The sequence below is a fragment of the Uranotaenia lowii genome, chromosome 1, assembly GCF_029784155.1.
Source record: "Uranotaenia lowii strain MFRU-FL chromosome 1, ASM2978415v1, whole genome shotgun sequence".
Classification (NCBI taxonomy): domain Eukaryota; kingdom Metazoa; phylum Arthropoda; class Insecta; order Diptera; family Culicidae; genus Uranotaenia; species Uranotaenia lowii.
The window spans coordinates 93,166,330-93,187,116 of record NC_073691.1 but is presented as its reverse complement, the minus strand read 5'-3'; the positions used below and the strand labels follow the sequence as shown (position 1 = coordinate 93,187,116).

General features: G+C 37.1%; 2 protein-coding genes across 2 annotated transcripts in view; one reads left to right on the top strand and one right to left on the bottom strand.

Annotated features, from left to right (window-relative positions):
- The window catches only part of LOC129740219 (uncharacterized), a 79,379-nt gene that overhangs the window by 28,492 nt on the left and 30,100 nt on the right, over window positions 1-20,787 (bottom strand). The window lies entirely within an intron of this gene.
- LOC129737631 (uncharacterized) lies at window positions 12,026-13,107 on the top strand. The gene is made up of 2 exons (XM_055728793.1): window positions 12,026-12,177; window positions 12,234-13,107. Exons 1-2 carry the CDS (start codon window positions 12,026-12,028, stop codon window positions 13,105-13,107), a joined length of 1,026 nt encoding a protein of 341 aa, XP_055584768.1.

Genomic DNA, 20,787 nt, shown 5'->3' with positions numbered 1-20,787 from the left:
TGCATGTTATTTTGTATATGACGTTGGTTTGTTCATCGTGCGGCGTTTTGTCTTTTATGATCGGAAAAAGACACCCAATTGTTTTTACTTGTTTACTTGCTGTTCGTATATCAGCATATTCCGAACGCAATGTTTTGGTTATGTTGGCGGTAAGACCATCTATATTTGTGAGCGAACGTGTAATTTTGTTATCTTCCGCTACCATAGCTGTTTGGGTGTTATCCTTTTCATTGAGACGGTTTATGATCCCATTAATCAATCCAATCGGATAATCGTTCAACCTCAGATTTGTTCGAATGATTTGGTTGATTTCGTTCTTGCTTGTTCGAGATGAAAAGAGTGAAACACGTTTGGCAAAATTGGTTGCAACGTTTAGCTTCTGATGAAGTGGATGGAAGGAACAGAAGTTTAAAAATCTACCAGACGCGATCGGTTTCATGTACCACACGGTGGTGATTTTTCCATCTTCGAATCTGTGTAACATCATGTCCAAAAAAGGTAGTGATTGTTCTTTTTCAACTTCAACAGTAAATTGTATATTATTATGTTGAGAATTGAAAACTTTTTGAACGGATTCTATAGGGTGTTCGGGCAAAATCAAAAATAAATCATCAACATACTTTCGTATATGTGGGAGCGAGATGGCACTGTGTGCTGTTGCTGCATCGAGTAAATCGTCAACCACTATTTCGGCGATAGGTGAAGCAATAGGGCTCCCCATAGCTAGGCCTGTTTTTTGCTTGTAGTAGGTTTGGTTGAAGCAAAAGAAACTACTGTTCACGCAGAATCCGATGGTTTCTAAAAATAAGTCGAGGCATATGGGGGTATGAAGTGTGATTTGGTCCCAATTGGCTATCACGCTTTTTCGTACGAGCTCTATTGGTATGGAAGTAAATAGAGCCACCACGTCAAACGATACCATCACGTGCCCGTCGGGTACTGTGATACTGTTGACGTAGGTACAAAATTCGAACGAGTTTTTAATTGCGTATTTTGATTTGATTGAACGCTGTAGGATGTTGCCTACAAATTTTGATAGCTCATATGTAGGTGCTGTCATACATGGGACGACTGGGCGAAGGGGGAGTCCTGGTTTGTGAGTTTTGGCTGGCCGTATATTTTAGGGCACTCGGCTTTGTACGTACGAAGTTTGACTGCTGTTTTTTTCTCCAAAAGGCTCAGCTGTTCCAAACGTTTAACAAGGTCATTGTTTTTCGTTTGGAAGCCTGAGGTTAGATCGCGTTTCATGATTTGGTAGGTTTTTTCGTCGCTAAGAAGTTCTTTCATTTTTGTATCGTACATTTCCCGTTCCATCAAGACAGTTTTGTTCCCTTTGTCGGCTTTTAGTGCCAATAGTGTGGTGTTTGATTTGAAGAATCGTCTGGTTTGGATTTCTGCTGCTCTAAATAGTTTAAGTCGTACCCGTTATTCTGTTGTTTATTTATAAAATTTTGAATGTTATTGACAACTTTGCAGCGAGTGCTTTCTTGTATATCAGTGTCGCTGTTAGTTCGGATGATTTGTTCTATGTCTGCTATCAGATGGAAAAACGGAGTTTCTGCTAGTGAAGTGTGTGGGAGGGAAAATTTTGGACCCAAACTTAGGAAACGTTCGACCTCCTTTGGTAGTGTTGCATTCGTTGCATTATGGAGTGCCTTGGAATTTGAAGTAGGCATCTGGTGTTTGTTTTCATTTAACGATTGCAACATCAAACGGTGAAGTTTTGCGTTTGTTGTTGTTGATATTTCTGTTTCGCGATTCCGTCGGAACAGTTTTTGGGAAGTGATAAAACTTTCACGGATGTTGTTATCAGCAGACTGATCGAGGAGCGCGGAGAGGTGCTGTTGCTTTGTTTTTAATTTTCGAAGTTTCAGAAAAGCGTCTTCAATTTCGATGTTTACGATGGTTTTCTGAAATCTGGCTATGTTCTAGTTTCCAGGTAAGTGCACTGCGATCTTCCAATAAAAGAATTATCGCCACCCACTAGGGTCTCTATCTCTCTATCTGAAGAATCGTTCTCTCAGATGCTGTGCTCTGACCTGGATTCATTGAAAGTAGAGATTGCCACTCACCTTTCTCTCTGGCGTCCTTCGGGAAAATTTTCAGCCCACGATTGCTGAACATCATGTCGCAAAATTAATTACCCGATCTTTAACACTACACAACCGGTTTTCTTTTCTTATTCTCAAATCTAATCCAGCACTTCACTGCAGATCTATCCCACGTGGGCTCCCACAAGATTTCAAAATCGCCCGTCTCACTCAGACACTTATATTTTCTCCTTTCCCCCACAATGGCCGAATAGCCAGAAAAATTTAAATTTAATCCTCGAATAAGCACTCGAATCAGCTCCCTTAAAAGCTCCCAACTACCCGAAATCTGAACCACTTCACTTCTGCACTACTTAACAACTAATTAACCTCCAATCAAAGTAGTTCCTACAGCCAAAACGCAAAGTAAAAGACTCCGTATGATCCAACGCAACCGCACTCTCCTGGTGACCAACGTCATCTGAGCATATTAGCTTTCGTCAGATTTCATAAAAAAGGAGCAACTTACGGTTGGAGAAATCTGGGTATTGTTGCACTTCAACAAGTGATTCCTTTCCAGCGGGAAATCATGGAAAAAGCTTAAATTTCACGGCAAACAAATTAGCATGTCTAAATAGATGCTCAAACAAGACGCGCACAATGTCCGGGAAATTAAAAACAAGCTGATTATGCAAACTAGCAAAAAGGTGGTCACAAGTGGTCGAGTTGTTGTGATTTTTAAAAATTAGTCTCGAAAATGTCCTGACTTTCATAAAAATTTCTCAAATATATTCTAACTGTAGTTAAACTATGAGGAAATCGAATAAATCTGTAATAAAATAGTAAAACCCATTTAACAGATGGTAATCTTCGGTTCAGATGATATTTAAATGGTGTTTCGCGATATGAACTGCAGTTCAGTCAAGAAGCTGCGTACTGCTGTTGCATAAATCAAGGCGTTTACAGTACCTGTATAGTGTATTGCATCTTTATTTATGCAATCTAAGCAGAGCTGCTTATCATTTCCATAAATCAAGAAGTGTCCTGAAAAATCCTGATTTTTAGCTTAGCTACCTTTGAATTTATTAACTAAACTAGTTTCAAAAACTGAAAGCAATCTTGTGAACTTCAATTCTGAAAACACCCAAAATGACTCATTGATTTCTAGGTCAGGCAAATAGGCATTTTTTTTACTTTTCGGAAAAAACTGAGCACATTTTGAAAAGAGTTATAGTCGTTCGAGATAAAAACTTGTGCCGGAGCCAAACAAAACCTTTATTTTAGATAATGCATGCTCAGTTGTAATACTGAATACTTGTTCAATGCAAAACTCTTTTCAAGACTCTAAATAAGTTATGATAATAATCACTAATGAAACAAAATTTGTTACCTGCTCACTGGTCAGTGATGGAATCTGATCAATTTGACGTTTGAGCGCTTTTTTAATTTTTCCTGTTTTCCAGCCCTGGATTGATTCTACACGGAAAATAATAATAGGTAAAATTTACCGAGATAGCAAGGTGAACGCTCGTGAAAGCCAAAAAGGTAACTACTACCTCTTCGAGGTGAACCTCACCTTACAGCGAGGTAAAATTTACCTGAACTGAGGTTGCAAAAAAGGTACAATTTACCGAGAAAAGGTGAATCCAAAAGAAATAGACCTGGATTAAGCTAAACAAAACGGTACAATTCATCTCGAAAAAAAGGAACTATTGGCCGAACCCGTTTATTGAGGTTAAGCTGTTTTGTCGTTCATCAAGGAAGTTTTGCTTCGTGCCCAATATGTGAAAATCGGAATAGAATGGTAAGTGTTTTCTTAGATATCATTTAGTTGTGTTGTTCTCGTCGTAAGACTTGCTTTTGTTTTAGGTCAACCTATAAAGCTGCGAGGTTTATTCCACGTCATCCTCCAGATATCATTCCGGAAAAGCCGGACCTGATCGGATTAGTCGGAGAAGGGCATGAATGGCGAAGAAAAGACTTGTCTCATCAATTTTTAAACACGATGATACATTTCATCCATAAATATATGTTAAGTCCCTAATTATTTCAAATAAATATCAATTTTTGAATGAATTTTGTTTTTATTTTTATTGAAGAAACTATAATTGAACCACAAACTTAAACGTAAACAAAAGGGTTTGCAAACAATCAAAGTAAAGAATGATTATTTTTAGGGGTGAAGCATTCAAAAGGTTGGAATTCACGGTTGAGCTGAAACAAACACCGTCGACAGGGGTAACAAACATTCAACACTTTTAAACTTTAATTGCCTCTCAAAATATTATCAATCCACAGATTATCATACCGCTATGCATTAAAAGCTTTTAGGTTGAAGGGACATCAAATTGACGTAGTCAGTCAATTTCAGTAAGTTTTGGTATTGTTCGAACTAAATTTTACATTCGTTCTTCGAATGAAGCTGTTGCATACATTTAGGAGTAATAAATACAGTAGAACTCCGCTAATCCGAGATACCCGGGGGAAGGCTCACCTCGGATAAGTGAAATCTAGGATTACACGGTATACATTGACAAACACTGTACTTTTCCTATGATATTGCATATCATCCAGGCGCATGACTCGGTGAATACAAGGATTTCGTTGTGCTATTCAATCATTGTGCTATTTTTCGGAAAGTTTAGACTTTAGACTTGCAAAAACATCGATTAAGTTGCATAAAAATGAATTGCAGTGATAAATTACAACTTATTATCGATCTTGTATAAAAATGGATTACCGCAGCTTGGATAAAAGTTTGTAGGTGATATCAATTGAAATCCTTCATACAATTTTTCACGGCATCGAAAAATGTCCAAATTTCTACATCTATTGCTCGATTACAATGTAATAAAATAAAAACCAAATAAGTGCTGTGGTATATTTACAAATATTGAATCTAACCCTACTGTTCTATGATGCCCCGTTGACGGTAAAGTATACTGGGGGGACATTGATCACTTTTTGAATACATTTTCGAATGTTTTGGAAGGGGTTGCTTTTCTGTAACGCTAAAAATCATTAAAATACTTACTGAGGTAAGGTGTATAAAGGATGATTATTGATACCAGAATATTCAAACGACATTAGTGGCTATAACTAAATGTTTGTTACAAAACCAGATTTCATGTTTCGGGGTAACATGGATCACTATGATTTTAACGTACCTCAACATCTTCAAAATTAGTGTTTTGATGCCAATTAGCACAAAAGGCTTAAAACATCAATAACAGTATTTTTTGTTTGGACTCAATTGAATTTTCCAACGTTTTCTTTCAAAAACAAATATACACAAAAGATGGACAATGTTGCTGCATACATTTAGGGGCAAAAATTATAAACATTTCTCAATATTTTTTGGCTTCAAAAACAATTGAAATTTTAGACTCCATGCAATTCTTTGGTCCTCCCACTGTTCTCATGTTCTTTTTTTATTCAAACTTAACCATTTGATAGGGTTTTTAGCCATTTGTTCTACACAGCTTTCTCAAAGAAAATGTTCGTTTTTTTAATATCCTAAATTTATCATAGAATGACCATAAAAATAACTCTAAAACTATACCCATACAAAGCAAAAAAGTTGAACTTTTTTATAACACAACCCACACAGCAAATTTTGTTTTGCTGGAAATCAGCAAAATTTTGCTGGTTTTTGTCCCGCTGACTTTCCAGCAAAATTTTCAGCAATTTGTATTGCTGGAAAAATCAGCAAACATTAGTGCTGGATTCCACACAGATAAAAAAATGTAACCTTACGGTACAAGTGATTTTACATTTTTTCATCACCGCTTGAAAATTTTTGAAAAAGAGTATAGCAGTACAGCCATTTCTATGAAAATTACATGTCGAAGCATGCGTATTCCAGCGCCAGTGTCCGTTTGTCAGTTTTGTTTTGTTTTCATTCCTGTTCGTTTCCCGTCCCGTGCTACGTCGTCAAAAGTTGTTATTTTTTTTCATCAATCAGACCGTAATTGCTGATTTAAGGTAAATCAATATTGAAGATAACTGTGATTGACTGATTAATTTCACATTAATTGCTGTTATTTACAGGAAATTGATGCTGAATGCCAAGAACATCGTAGCCCCAACTCTGCGACATCCAATTTTCTGCTGTCTTATTGCACCAGCCGTCGTTTCTGTTGACGGGGGAATCGGCTACGAAAATCAGTGCAAGTGTTGTTAATCAATAAGCAAGTTGGATCAATGTGAAATAAAAGTATTTTTACTGCATTAAACCGGTGACTTTTTTATTTTGCGAAACCACTCCCTGTCCAATAGGATTCGTGAGACGTGCAAAATAATGTAAATGTACAGTAAACAACAGCATTGAATGCTACCGGGAGTTTACATGAGATGTGCAGTATTATCACTTGTAAATAGCCGATTCCTTTCTACCCATGCAGTTGCATGTAAATCTACGTGGATTTTTTTAAGTGTGCAGCAATTCAAATTGCTGGAAATCAGCAATCCAGATTGCTGGAAACCAGCTATTTCTTTCAAAACATTCGGCTGTATTTGGTATTAAATTTATAATTCAATTCGAAATTAAGTATTGAATACTGGCTGTGCCTATATATGATGAGCGATAAATAAGAATTATTCCATTTTTTCAATTATGTACACAGTTAGAAAAATCCTTGTAACATTACATGCAACTGCATGGGTAGAAGGGAATCGGGTATTTACATGTATCTGTACGGCTTAATTCATGTAAACTTCCCATCGCCTTCAACTGATTTGTTTACTGTAAACCTACATTTCCAATCATTCTTTTTGGTATGGTTGTTCATCCAATAAGAAAAGCATCGATATTTGTCGATAAGAGATTTTAATATCTTACACATACATTTTATTTGATCCACACAAGAAAAATTGGTATTCAATAAATTTTCACGAATACCGGGTTTTTTTGGTGCTATTCCCCCGACGACGGCAACGGCGATTGACATGTTGGTTGGAAAATAAGTTGTCAGTAGCTTGGAGTAGCCGGAGCTTTCGTTGAATTCATTCATTTTTTTTCTGGAACAAATAAAATTGATATAATAATTTCAAAAATTAGAAGGGTATTAAGTTTTATTTCTCACTTACTTGCTTTAAAACTCAGCATACACCACCTCGGTTCGAACAGAAGCGAACAGCACTCGAGCAGGTACAACAAAATACGGTCGAACGTTGCGAACGCTAAAATTTACATGAAATTGCAAGCTAATTGATGAAGCTCGCTTTCGTTGGGAATCCAATAGGAACGAAAACAAAACAGAATTGGCAAACTGACGTTGACGCTGGATTTCGCATGCGGTGACATGTAAAGTTCATCTTAGCCTTTAAATGTTATACTCTTTTTCATATTTTTCGTAGCGATGATGTGAAAATGTGCAATGTAAGATTACATTTTTCTTTCTGTGTAGGTATTTATTTCCAAAACTATACATTTTTTAATATACCAGCACCGGCTCTGCTCTGGGGTGGAAGCTTTGTGCCAAAGTGTTGACCACCTGAAATAGAGTTTTGATTAATATCTTTCATGAAATATCTACCTATCCAAAGAAAACTCACCCTTGACTTGATGTCTGCAGACCATGGTAGCTATAATATAGAGGAAAATAAGAATAATTGATTAATCTATTCAAAGTTCGTGAAATAACTTCTCACCTTTTTCAGCGTACGAAAACAAACAGACTCCAATTTGACCACTCGATAGCTGATTTTCCAGCAAACTAGATCAGTTGCTGGAAAGTTCAGCAGTTTGAAATCCGATTGCTGGGTTTTCAGCAAAAATGACATGAACACAACCGAATGCTGAAAAATCCAGCAATCAGAAAATCGATTGCTGGTTTCCAGCAAAAAATTGGTTTGCTGAAAATTTCCAGCAATTTTTTTTGCTGGAAATCGAGACAAAAATTTACTGTGTATTTGCTTTTAAATGCTATCATTTTATTAAGGAGAGGTGTTTGTTTGTGGGTCTTCGAAAAGTTCTATTAAAAAATCTCCATCTACAAACCAAATTTAGCCTTTTTGAAACTCAATTTCAAAGCTAGGCTTTCAAACCTAGATAACAGTTTTCAGATATTTAAACTTCAGACTTAGTTAATGATGATTATCTGCAAAATTTTCCTGTTGATAAAAGTTACCACGGTGATCAAAGTTCCACGAAGTTACGGTATCTCTTGAATATTGCTCCTAGATGTCACTATCACCCGATTGTTCAAAATTGATCTTATTTATCCTTTGATGATGGCACCTTTTTTTCTTCCGAAGAAACGCTCCACCCAAAACTAAAAGATATCCTATCTGATAGACGCTTTTTTCCTTCCAATCCCGGGCTCAAGACTTACACACTTATCATTTTATTATTCCATTCCACTCGAACGGGTCATCCGGTTGTCCCGGAAGGATTCTCTTTTGTGCAGGGATATTACGGCGAGGGATTTTTACGAATATTTATGCATCCATACAGACAGACAGGGTGCTAATATTTCATAACAACACATCTACGATTGGGTGCCGGCGGAAATGTGAAAACGATTGAGCGAAAGAATCACAAAATAGGATTTATGATGGCTCCACTCCACTCCACAATTCGGTGCAAAGAACCGGGATTGTCGGTATCTATGGCGATAGAACATGTTTGTTGAAATTATTGGTAATTTTTGTGGATTTTTTTTGTAAGATGCCAATACCAGCGGGAAATTGATATTTTTGATTTATTCTTATGAAGGTATCAACTCCTGTTTCAGCTCATCAGCACCTCAGTTATGTTTCCTCACCAAGCACAAAGTTCAATACATTTTCCAATCATTTGGTCGAAACTGTACACCGGGTAGCACCCAAGAGCGGTTGCCGTGCATCTATTTCATGGTTTTTGTGTACAATCCTTTAAACTTTATGCAGCGGAAAAGAGATAAAAGGATTTAAGTGCATGTTATAGACGGATAAAATTATTGGATGCAGAATTCAGCAACTGTCAGTTTTTATTTAAATCCATAAATCTCTTTGTGGTATGGAAGGTAAAGTTTATGTTATCCTCGACAGTCAGTAAACTAAAAATCTGGATCAAAAGGATAGAGTAAAAATTAAACAAATTAAAAATTGAATCAGGACACAGCGAAAAAAAAATAATTATGATTTTCAGGACACCACTAGATTGATGAAAATATGATGCAACTCTGCATAAATAAAGGCGAAATACACGTACTAAAAGCGACGCCTTAATTTAAGCAAATAAACAAGCGGAAAGCAGAATACAAATAATCTGAACAGAAATTTATCATCAATTTTATGATGGTTTCAACATTTAACTTCAAATTTAGGTAATTCAGTGAGAACATTTTAAAGACCATTAAAAACTCAGAACCACTCAGACGTTTTAAAAAAATCAGGACCGCCTCTCGGAAATCAGCAAAAATTTTAAAAATCAGAATACCTGGCACCTCTGCAGAAGGCATAAAACTTAGTTCGAGAGAAGAATGCAGCGGTGAACGGAAATTTAGTATGATAGGGTTTTTTTGTTACTTCTTTATTTGATACGAGGGTATATCTCATCTTTTTTCAACAGTCATTTGTTGTATAACTTATCTATAATTGTGTCAGGGCATAAATACATACAAAGCATAATAAACATCCTTCCCCGACATCCTCGGATAAGCAGGGTTTTCTATTGTACAAACAAACTGTTTCTTAGTTTCTAGCTCAACCCAAATTGTCCTACAATGTATTTTATAAAAAAAATACCCCTAATGTATACAATCATTTTTCATGTTTTGCGTGATCAATAATTGAAATATTAAAAGGTCTAGCAATAGCTACGGTAGCTTTTGCTGAGCTTAAAACCGAGCAAAGCAAAAGTCGAAAGCATTTGCTTATGGCGTATTTTTTTTTTGATTCCGGATTTGGCTCTGAACCGTCAGAATAAAAAAGCGCTTTTCGGGTTTCGAGTTATTCCATACGTAGGTGTGCGTGAGAACGAGCGCAATGTTTACATGCAGCTGTCATTTTGTTCTCCCTTCTAGATTTCTTCATTCGGTTCTTCACATCCGGATTGCCTTTTTTCGTGTCCGGATTGCACTGGACAGCAGATAGCACGATTTTGCTTGGCTGAGAGGTTCAAAATCGCGGCAATCATCATTGTCCCGTTCATTATTTCAACTGTTTTGCTTTCGGCCAAAAACAGCTGTTTAATGTTTTGACAACAACGTTGAGAGTATTGGTGAACTTCTCGCAAAACTGACTTTCTTCTCAGGGCGACTCCGTCCGTTTTTCGAGCGGACCTAGGTTGCCTCTCGAGCAATAAATGAGCACGATGACAGCAGTTAGAGCGAACCTAGGTTGCCTCTAGTGTGCCTCCAGGTGAAAAAAATACGGTATTAGTTTGATATGAATAAAAATTTGCTAGCAAAGATGTACTAAAACTTTAGAACATATCATTTGCTTGCCTTTGGCAGTATTTTGACAATTAAGGCAGAAACACAATACAGCGTCGGTCGTCGCGTCACGTCAGCTGTCAACGCTGTCGATAAGTACTAAAACGCGGACGCGACGCACCCGACGATTTTTGCATCACAATTCAGCGTCAAGAGACATCTTAGCAACCAAAAGTTTGTTTTGATTCTCTTCGTTAAGCGGTTTGTTTACTGTAGTGATGAGCAGTCTGAAGTTTCTTCAACCTTAAAAAGATGGAAAACGGTAATGTTGAAACTCTTCGACGTGCATCGATTTCAATGGCAGTTTTATTCTGTCTACGGCAGATAAGGGCTAATGAACGATCTCGCAGATGGTATGTACCTAAAGTAAGAAGTGAAATCCGCTGAATCGTTTTAGTATTTGAAATTGATTACTCCAGAATTGAGATGTTGGTTAAAATGATTATTTCAAGGAAATAAGGAGCTTTAATTTGTTAGGCTGTAAGTTAATCCAGGCGTGGACACAGAGCTCAGTTCAAATGATAGGGTGGAAGGGGAATTGGTGATTTAAGGATTTCACGCACCCATCTTTTGGTGAACTTGACCTTCACAGAAGTTAAGCAAACTTTTCGAACCCATTTTCATATTCATTTCGACATCCTTATATACAACAAGCATCGAATCTGTGCGATTACATTCAATTGAGAGAAGATTTTCTTTAAAGTTTCAATTGCTTATTTTGCAGTATCAGTTTTGAAATCAATATCTAATTAGTAATTATGAATTCTAGTTTTCATTCTTTAACCTGAATTTGACAATTGAAAAGAGATTTTAGTGTAGATTTACCCTCAATTCAATTCAAATTCTGAGTACATATTATAAAATCCGTTTCAGAGTTATAGATCTTATGTTTTTATTGTTTTGCACTTGAGTTTCAAGCTCTCATTCTGAATTTCTTCATTCGATTTGAGTTCAAAACTCAAATTTTTAATTCTCATAATTAAACCTGTTTTTCAATGTATCTATTCAATAATCAACTTTTTGAGCCACAGTTTCAATTCTTAGCTACAAGTTTTCAAACCGGAAATTGAAGAAAAACTTTCAATTTTTATTACCATGATACCATCTCACCATTTGAAAGCTTTGTAGACTAGGGGTGAGCAGCGATTTTAACACGTTAATCTGTTGGAGTTGACCAAGATCTTGAGCACAATATTCAAAATCGATCAAAGTTTTAGCCAAGCTTTGTAGTATCTTTCCGCCATCTGCATCGCATTAAAATATCGAAAATAGCACTGTTTTTTAACCTCTAACCAGTTAAAACATGTCATCGCAGGCCACACAGAGCGGTTCAATTTCCGCGGTTTGCCCATCCCTGGTATAAACTATATTTGGATATCTAGAAAATCATCCGTGTTGGTCAAAATTTCATCCAAAATCTTCCAAATGTTTGAATCGAATGATGCTCATTTTTTAAATTTTTCTACATTTATTATATTCAGTTTTCAAGTAGTTCCTTTTTCCTTACCTAGGTGGGTGCGTCCCTCAAACCGTAACCGGAACACAGAGGGGTATTATGAGGCGGAATTTGAAAGAATGCGGCAACGAGATCCCGAATATTTTGAGGATACTATCCGCATGAGCCCTACAACATTCGATCTGTTACTCAGTAAAGTAAACCATCGCTTGGAAAAATTCTCATTCCGCAAACCGATATCACTGAGCTGCAGATTGTTTCTAACTCTTATGTAAGTTATAATGACTGTTATACAATTAAAATATCCAATTATTCATTTATTTATAGGTATCTGGCTCATGGGACTCCGGTAGCGATTCTGGCAAGACTTTTTAAAATTGGTGAATCTACCGTGAGGAACATTACTTTGGAAGTGTGTCAGGTGCTATGGGACGTTTTAAAGCAGGAGTACATGCCTGTTCCCACTGAACAGGACTGGAGGAAGTATGCTGAGGAATTTTATGAGAAATGGAATTTTCCAAACTGCTGCGGATCAATTGACGGAGAACACATTGCCATACAATGCCCTGCTAACAGTGGATCAGCTTTCTTCAACCATAAAGGCTTCCATTCCATTGTTTTAATGGCTGTTTGCAGTGCAAACTATGAATTTTTGATGGTGGATATCGGTGGATTTGGTGGGAATAGTGATGGTGGAATATTATCTGCCAGCGAGTTTGGGAAACGATTATTGCAAAATAATCTGAATTTTCCACGACCAAACATCCTACCGTATAGCAGTGTAGAGTTCCCTTTTTATATTGTGGGAGATGCTGCGTTTCCTCTCAAGAACAATCTAATGAGACCATATCCGGGTATGAACTTGCCACATGTAAAGGACAACTTTAACACCCGCCTGAGCATTGCCAGGAGAACAATAGAAAATGCTTTTGAAATATTGGTCGCTCGTTGGAGAGTTCTGTCCAAAACTATAGATTTGCAACCGACAAATGTAGTGATAATAGCTGAAGCGTGCGTGATACTACATAATTTTTTGAAGAAACATACCAACGACTATATTTCCGAGCAAGAAGGCGAGTTGCGCTCTCATACTAGTCCGTTGGGAAGCGTTTCAGCTGCTGAATTACACATAGGAAACAATTCGAGCCGCAATGCGTATCGCCTGAGAGATGTATTAGCAGAATATGTTCTAAATTATTAATAAAAACATTGAACAAATATTTATTGGTACATAAAAAAAACCACAAACAATTACTTTTTCAAAAATTATAAGAACAAATCAACAATTAATTTTAATATAAGAATGTTCATAGCGAACAGAAGATAAGAAGAAAACTATAGGTGCTAAAAATGAGCGAGGTAAATTTCTTCAAGAATGATTCTTACCGATTGAGCCGATTTAACAACTATTTATTTTTTGTATTTCATCTTTTAAACAAAAAATCTCAGCACGGATTGGTAAGGTAATATATTCAATTGTGGTTTTAAAAATGTCTTCTGTTAATTTTATTCTGTTCAGCTAGAAACAATGCATCAATGTTTGTAATCAAATCATTATATAAATATATCAATTACTAGCTGAGATGATAAGATTAGCTGTATTTTTTTCACCCAATCTAGATATAATACTGAAGAAAAATACCTTCGCTTTGAGATTATCCTCATTGATAAAGTAAGAACCAAACTTCATAAACGACACAATAGTTTCTTTTAGCATCCCGTTATTCAATAAGCACGATAATTCGGTTAAATTTTCACGATAATTTAAAAAAATGGCGGATGGTTCAAAAGAATTTTACCTTTTAGTTGTACAATAATCCAAAATTGAACACATAAAATCATATTGATTTAATCACCACATGCCTTTGCATAAGTTTTCAAATCGACTCTCGACTCTTTTCACAAAATTCAATACCTAAAAACGATTGCTTGTCTATTTGAATCCCTGTGGGTAAATTTTCAAATCATTGAAATGCATAACTACGTGAATATAGAAAAAACAGAGAAAAGTTAATATGGACCCCTTTCGACGACTTGTGACACTAAATTTCATACCTGAAATAAATTACTTGTCTCTCAAAACTTGTAACTTGTATCCATTTTAGAGATTTTTTTTTTCAATTAACGGAATCCGACGCGTGACAGTTTTGAATTTTTTCAAAACAAAAACGTCGACGCTGGAGAACGCTGCTGTTTAGAACAAGTTTTGCGTTTTAGTACAATGCTGTCACAGACGCGACGCACCATTGTGGTGGTTCAAAAGGAAAATGGTATCCCCAAAATGAAATGTCAACGCGACGCTGACGTGACGCGACGACCGACGTGCTATTGTGCGGGCGCCTTTAGTTTTGTTTGGAAATTACCTCTACCGTGTTCGGTTAAGTTCAACTTAAAGTTTTTCACAGTTCGAAATGGATTTCATCAGAGAAATCGTAGATGACGCCCTCGAATCGCCTCTTTTTGCCGAGTCAGAAGGAAGTGTCCACGATTCAGGTAAGTTTTTGGGTTATTTTGTATGGTAAATTTGTTTGGTTTTTCGTTGACTATCATTCAAGCAAAAAATCTCAGCGCATACTTTTCTGACTAAACTTTTTATGTAAAATGAGTGCATGCAGTGAGTGAAACATGTTTCATACTATTTTCAGCATCCGGAGAGGAATTTGCAGCAGCAGCAGGACAGTCCCGAAAGCGTGTAATGAAAAGGCAAAACGAATAAGATCAGTGTTTTGTTGATCTTTTAAAAGAGTTTGCACCTTCATTGCTGGAAAAATCGCAATTACCTACTATGAAGGCAAGCAAGATCCATGACATGGAACGGTTCAAACTGGAGTTGCTTGTCCACTATGGTCAAGAAATAACAGAAAAACAGGTTTCCAAAAAAACAGCAAACATGAAAGGCAAAGTCTAACAAAAAACAGATTTGAAACAAACTTAAAACCTGCCAATTGTTCTGACCAGAGCCGAAAAAACGATGTTAGAGCTCATGGGAGGAGAGGAGAACCCGTCAAAAGCTGAAAGATCATGTAAGTTATGTTGAATTATTATATTTTTAAAATTTACTGTATTCTTGTTTTTCTTTTTATACTAGTTGGTCTTGCAGTTAGAGCCACCACACTTTCGAACACCGAAGGAGATGAATTCAACGACAATTCGGGTGCAGATTTAATAATTATAATTTTTTAACTACAGAGAACGACACGACAATCCGAAATAGCGGAGTTGCAACAGATTGTGCTTCAGAAGCAGCTTAAAAACAGCAAACGGAGAAGCATCAAGAGGAGATAGAATTGCTCTAAACAAAGCAAGAAATTAAACATTTGAACGTTTGCTCCTCCAATTACTAGAATTTGTATATTCATCGAAAAAGCGGGACAATTAACGCATTTCCTATACTATCGATATAGTTGGCCTTTTAACATGTTCTGGCAGAACTTTGTTTAAGGCGTTTTAGCTGACCCGGTGTGCTTTGCTACCCCTTCTTTGGAAAAAAAATAATTTCGTTTAAATTATTTCAATTAAAATTAACTTCTTTTTAAATTAAATTTCAAGATTATTGAAAAGTGAACTATTTTGCATGGCATCTGAGCTTCTAGATTGTCTGGAGTCTCAACGTAATTTGAAGGTTTTATGGTTTTTATGGTTTAAGCGACTGCTCGACTGATCGATTTGCTTAGCAAAAGCAATTGCTAGGTTCTTATTCCCGATCAGGAGAGCATATCAAAATAATAACTAAAACTTATCTCACCAAGATATTTACATCTGATTCAGTTATAATTAAATACTCTAAATTTTCGATTTTATGTTTCTCCAATCTGAATTATATCTTATTCTGTTTGACAGACTTGAATGGGGTTGAGCTCATCTTCAATGATAAAGATTTTTTTCGGATTTTCCTAGAATAAAATGATTACATCATATTTTGATATACGTGCAACTTTTTATGAAACACGGACATCGAAGTCAACGGCCCAAACCGTGCATTAATGAGTTTTGCTCAACAGATCCATTAAATTGAATCCAACTTTTGAGAAACCGTAAGTGGAGCATGGTTTTAGCATATAATGTGGTTTGTTGACATTCCACCAGGAATTTTTCTCGAAACACTCGTATCTTGATAAGTTATAATTTTGATAGGTTTTTGTTCTGTCCAATATCAAACTATGCTATCTGAATGAGATATAATTTTGAAAGGAGCATATCTAAAATTGATATAATTTAGCTATGATCGCATAGATTTTTTGATATAACTTGAGATATTTTAACATCCTACGAGTACTGGATTATAACTCATTTAGATAGGAAAAAATTAGTATCAAAATATCTCATCTTGATATAATTTAGTATTTTCCTCCTGATCGGGTTCATATCACCAATTGCCTGTTCAATATAAGAATCTTCTTGTTTATAATAGTAACTGATACATCGAAGCAATCCTGACAAGTTTATTGCGGCAATCCATGATTTTGACATCGAGCTCATGGAGTAAAAATTTAGTTCGTTCTATGTTAGTCTTTAGAATAATCAGTCCAATAAAAGCTATCTCTAGGACATTTTTGGCGACGAGGATTCGAATCTATCAAGATAGTTCGTCAAAATGTGAGGAGAATTCAACCACGGTCAAACCGGTTCCAGTCAACGCCATGCAGCCAGTTCCAGCCAAGGCCAAGCCGATCTCCAGCTGGTTATCCTATGGTTGCAAGAACGTCTGACGAATAAGCAGCAGCCTCAGCAACAGAATCCGGAACAAATCCTGGAATCCCTTTCATCAACGACACACGGCAGTTGTACGATGCAGCGAAGATGGTCAAAAACGATATCATAGATTCCGCCGGAAAGGTGAACCGTGCATGCGAGGATTTCGAGTTTCAGAATCTCACTCTGGAACACCTCCAGTGTTTGGTATTCGTCAGCGGTCTAAAATGTGCGAAACACGCTGATGTACGAGCGAAACACCACGTCAATCGCTTATCGACGAGTTTCAATGCCTAGCCAATCTGAAGGGTCATCGAGCGGGTTGGCAATGTGAATTACAACGTTCAACTTCAAGAATGCCGCACACGTCCTTCCGAAAAGGTGGAATCCGAAACCGAATCTCCGTTATTGATTTTCCTGGATGGATTAGGTCTTGAAATTCAGCAGCCTCCACGACCTGTACCTCAAGCTGATGAATCAGTGCCGGAACCGGAAGATGGTGCAGAACCCCACTTCAATTCATCTCTCCTTACAGACGGTGAATCGCTCAAGTCGAATGAAGGAGAAGCCAAAGTTCCGGAAGAGGTTTCAGCACGACCGAATGTCTTCTGCAGCTACCATCCAAGCTCGATGGATACTGGATGTTCAAGCGGGGGAGAAATGATACATCGAAGCAGTCCTGAAAACGTAAAGTTTATCGAAGCAATCCATGACTTTGACATCAAGCACATGGAGTGACATTTTAGTTAGTTCTATGTAAGTCTTTAGAATAATCAGAGATAGCTTTTTAAAACGTAACGAAAATAATTTTATTACGAAGTTCTAAGTGTTGGTTTTAAAAAATTTTCGAGGAAAAAATCGTATTGATTCGAAGCTGTGGAAGAGTTCAATATATAATGTTCTTACCAGACTAGTTTGATTATGCAGGAAGCCGGATTCAAAAGAAATACTTGAGCAATTTGGGTTTACGTGTTTATTCGTTACTGCCTTGAAAAGATCTGACAAGAATCCAGCCATTACTTATCAAATTGTCTACTTATTTATGACTCAATCCTAACTCCTACAGCTCGTCTATCCTGACATTATCATCGTGCTCGATAAGCCATTTAGTTGAATTTTGAACGACTGAATAAAACTAAAATACAAAATGAAATATCCACGATAAAAAAAATACTAAAACAAGTTTTTTTTAAATTGTCTAAAAATGCAAAATTTTCTAACACTTTTCAAAAAATCTACGCCCTATGTCTTTTCTTTACAGCTTGATGGTTTTTCATAATCAACGTCAAAGTATCAAATTTCAGCTTTATCTTCATAATATTTTGCCTTACAAGAACGCCACGAACGTTGAAATGACTGTTCTGGATCAAACCCGACAAGAAAACTTCTTACACCGTCTAGATGACCAACTTCCACGATCTTGAAAATTGGAAAAACAAATTGGAATAATTGGAGTAATGTAAGCTTTTTTGAGGGCCACAAAGAAATCTTATCAGTGAAATTGAAATTCCACGTGCCATATGTATCTCAGCAATTTTTGCAATTATTGTACCATTTTTTTCAAGGATTTGTAATGATCGTCAGCCATAATAATGTAAGAGAAATAACCGTGTAAGAGTGAGTGTGTGTTTGAATGAGTTACTAATAGAAACTGTATGAGTGGATTGAGTGTCTGAGTACTTTGAAGAGAATGCTAGAGAAAAAACGGTCAGATCCTAATTAACAGTAGAACGAATAGCACGCAAAAATAAAAAGTTCCGAAAACTAAGTCCGGTGTTCCGTTTTTATAAAGTTATTCCGAAAATATTTCCGTCTACAACCTCAGAAGTGGGATTAAGCCCTACGGTCGCAAAGTTTGAGGATATCAGATCGAATGAAAATGGACAATATTAATCGTGCAGACAATAAATCGTGCAGAGGGAACAAAGAAACAACGCGGATGGAGGCATTCCTTCTGGTTCTGGAAGTCCTGAACGAAATGATGGCGAGGGGGAAATCGGAGAAGAGCAGCAATTGAACGCTGAGATACGGCTGTTGCAGAAACGTCGACTCGTGGTTGATTCGCGCCGGGAAATTGCTGCTATCGAAGCCGAGCTCAACATTGTCCATGCTCCTCCCGTCGTTCCGATGAAGGTTCCTGATTTTCGGGACATTAAATATTCCGTCCCAACTTTTTCTGGTGGTGCTGCGTATGATGCCGAGAAATGGATTCAGGATTTCGAGCAAGCGTGTGAATCCATTCATGGCGATGACGATTTCCGATTCATGGCAGTAAGACGGATGATGGAGCCGAAGCAGAATTGTTTTTGAGAGTTGATCGATCGAGAAATTATCAACAGTTCAGAGCCAGCTTTATGGAAAACTTTGGTTATGTGCATTCTGTGTCGGAGATTATCGACATAATGAAGAAGACGACGTTCAGTGCCGCGAAAACTTCCGTTACTGGCTACATCTTGAAGATGCAAGAAATTGCATCCCGAGCAAACATCGATGAGAAACAGACGGTGGAGCTTATTGTTGATGGCTTTCGCGATCGTTCTGCCAACATTGCGGTGCTCTATCAAGCGACGACGATCGTGCAATTGAAACAACTAGCTCATCGGTACTCCCAGCTGAGAGATATGTACTCTGCATCGTTCACAAAATCCGGTGGAGGGAGAGTAGCTGCTAAACCAACGACGAAATCTTACGACATTCGGTGCTTTAATTGCTCCGGGATGGGACACGTATCTGCATCTTGTCCTGAACCAAAGCGAGAGATTGGATCTTGCTTCCGGTTTGGTTCAAATCAACACAGACTGAAGGACTGCCCCAAACCTGCCCTAGCGATCAGACGACAGGTTGCCATGGTGGACGATTTTCGGCGAGGCCCAGCTTTGACGGTTGACAGACCAGAGGAGACAAATGGTGGAACTATCACGGAGATAAATGAGGTGAGTGTAACCTTCCTAACAGATTCCGATGTGCAATACACAAAAAATTCATGTCACTTTTTGACACTGAAAGTCCGATTAATTTGATAAAAAGATCGGCAGTCCCATGTCTTTCTATCTCCACAGAAAAAATCAATTCCGGTTATAGAGGCGTAGGTGGATTTCCCTTGTGTACATTCGGTATCATCCCTGTTCGTGTGATGTTTCGCTGCCGGACGAAAACTTTAAAGTTGTACACAGTCCCTGATCACTTCATATGTCATCCTTTACTCCTTGGACGAGAATTTTTAACAAGTTTTGGTATCACTTTGTACGATCATTTTGTTGCTAATAATTTGAAAGTTGAACTTCATGACACGAATGAAATAAGAATTGCCGGTGAACGGCTTCATTGCGTTTATAATCTTTTTGATAATAATTCTTCATTTCTTTTCTACCTCCAAAATTGTTCGAAATGTTATCCACCTGACTCAGTGTGCGACTCCGCAGCATGCGATAATTTCGTCTCCGATGTTTTCACTATTGATGTTAGCGATAATCAGAATTTTGCGTACAACATTAACCCTGACTTGAGTGCTACAACTCGTGAACATATCAAAAAGATAATTGAACAAGATTATTTTGACCTATCTAATATTCCAGCTCAACAGCATGATTATGAAATGAGGCTGAAGTTGACATCCGATGTTCTTATAAGTTTTGCTCCTCGTCGACTATCATATTCCGACAGAAAAGACGTTGATAACATAGTCGATGGCTTGTTGGCCGAAGGTATCATTCGACCTAGTAATTCGCCATACTCGTTTCCAATCGTTTTGCGGCAGAAGAAATCAGGGGAGAAGCGTTTGTGCGTTTGATAATTTTGTATGGGGACCCCCCTTTCATAAAAAGTGAGATTCTTGAAACTATTATACAAACCATCTCTGACCCCAAAAACCCTCGGATACCAAATTTCACTTCATTCCGACCGACCATTCATACGTGATGTTATACAAAGAAAACGCCTCCATTTTTATATATAAGATTCCGAAATTAATTCCGTCTACAGATTTTTTTTTAAGTTACTCAATGTGTCATGATTGATATTACATTGATTATTATTGATTATTTGTCTAACAATCTGTCAAAGAATCGATCGAATGTTTTCTATGCGCCTGATGGTTATGCAATTTTTTTTCGAAATTTTTGCATATTGGACATCAACTTTTAAACAAGAAATCTTTCAGGGGCAATATATTCAAAAATTTCCATATTCC

What these genes read in the sequence shown, in the direction of transcription:
- LOC129737631 (XM_055728793.1), top strand. Translation starts at nt 12,026, where the DNA reads ATGCGGCAACGAGATCCCGAATATTTTGAGGATACTATCCGCATGAGC. An exon ending in AGATTGTTTCTAACTCTTAT is followed by an intron (nt 12,178 to 12,233) that starts GTAAGTTATAAT and finishes ATTTATTTATAG; the next exon opens with GTATCTGGCTCATGGGACTC.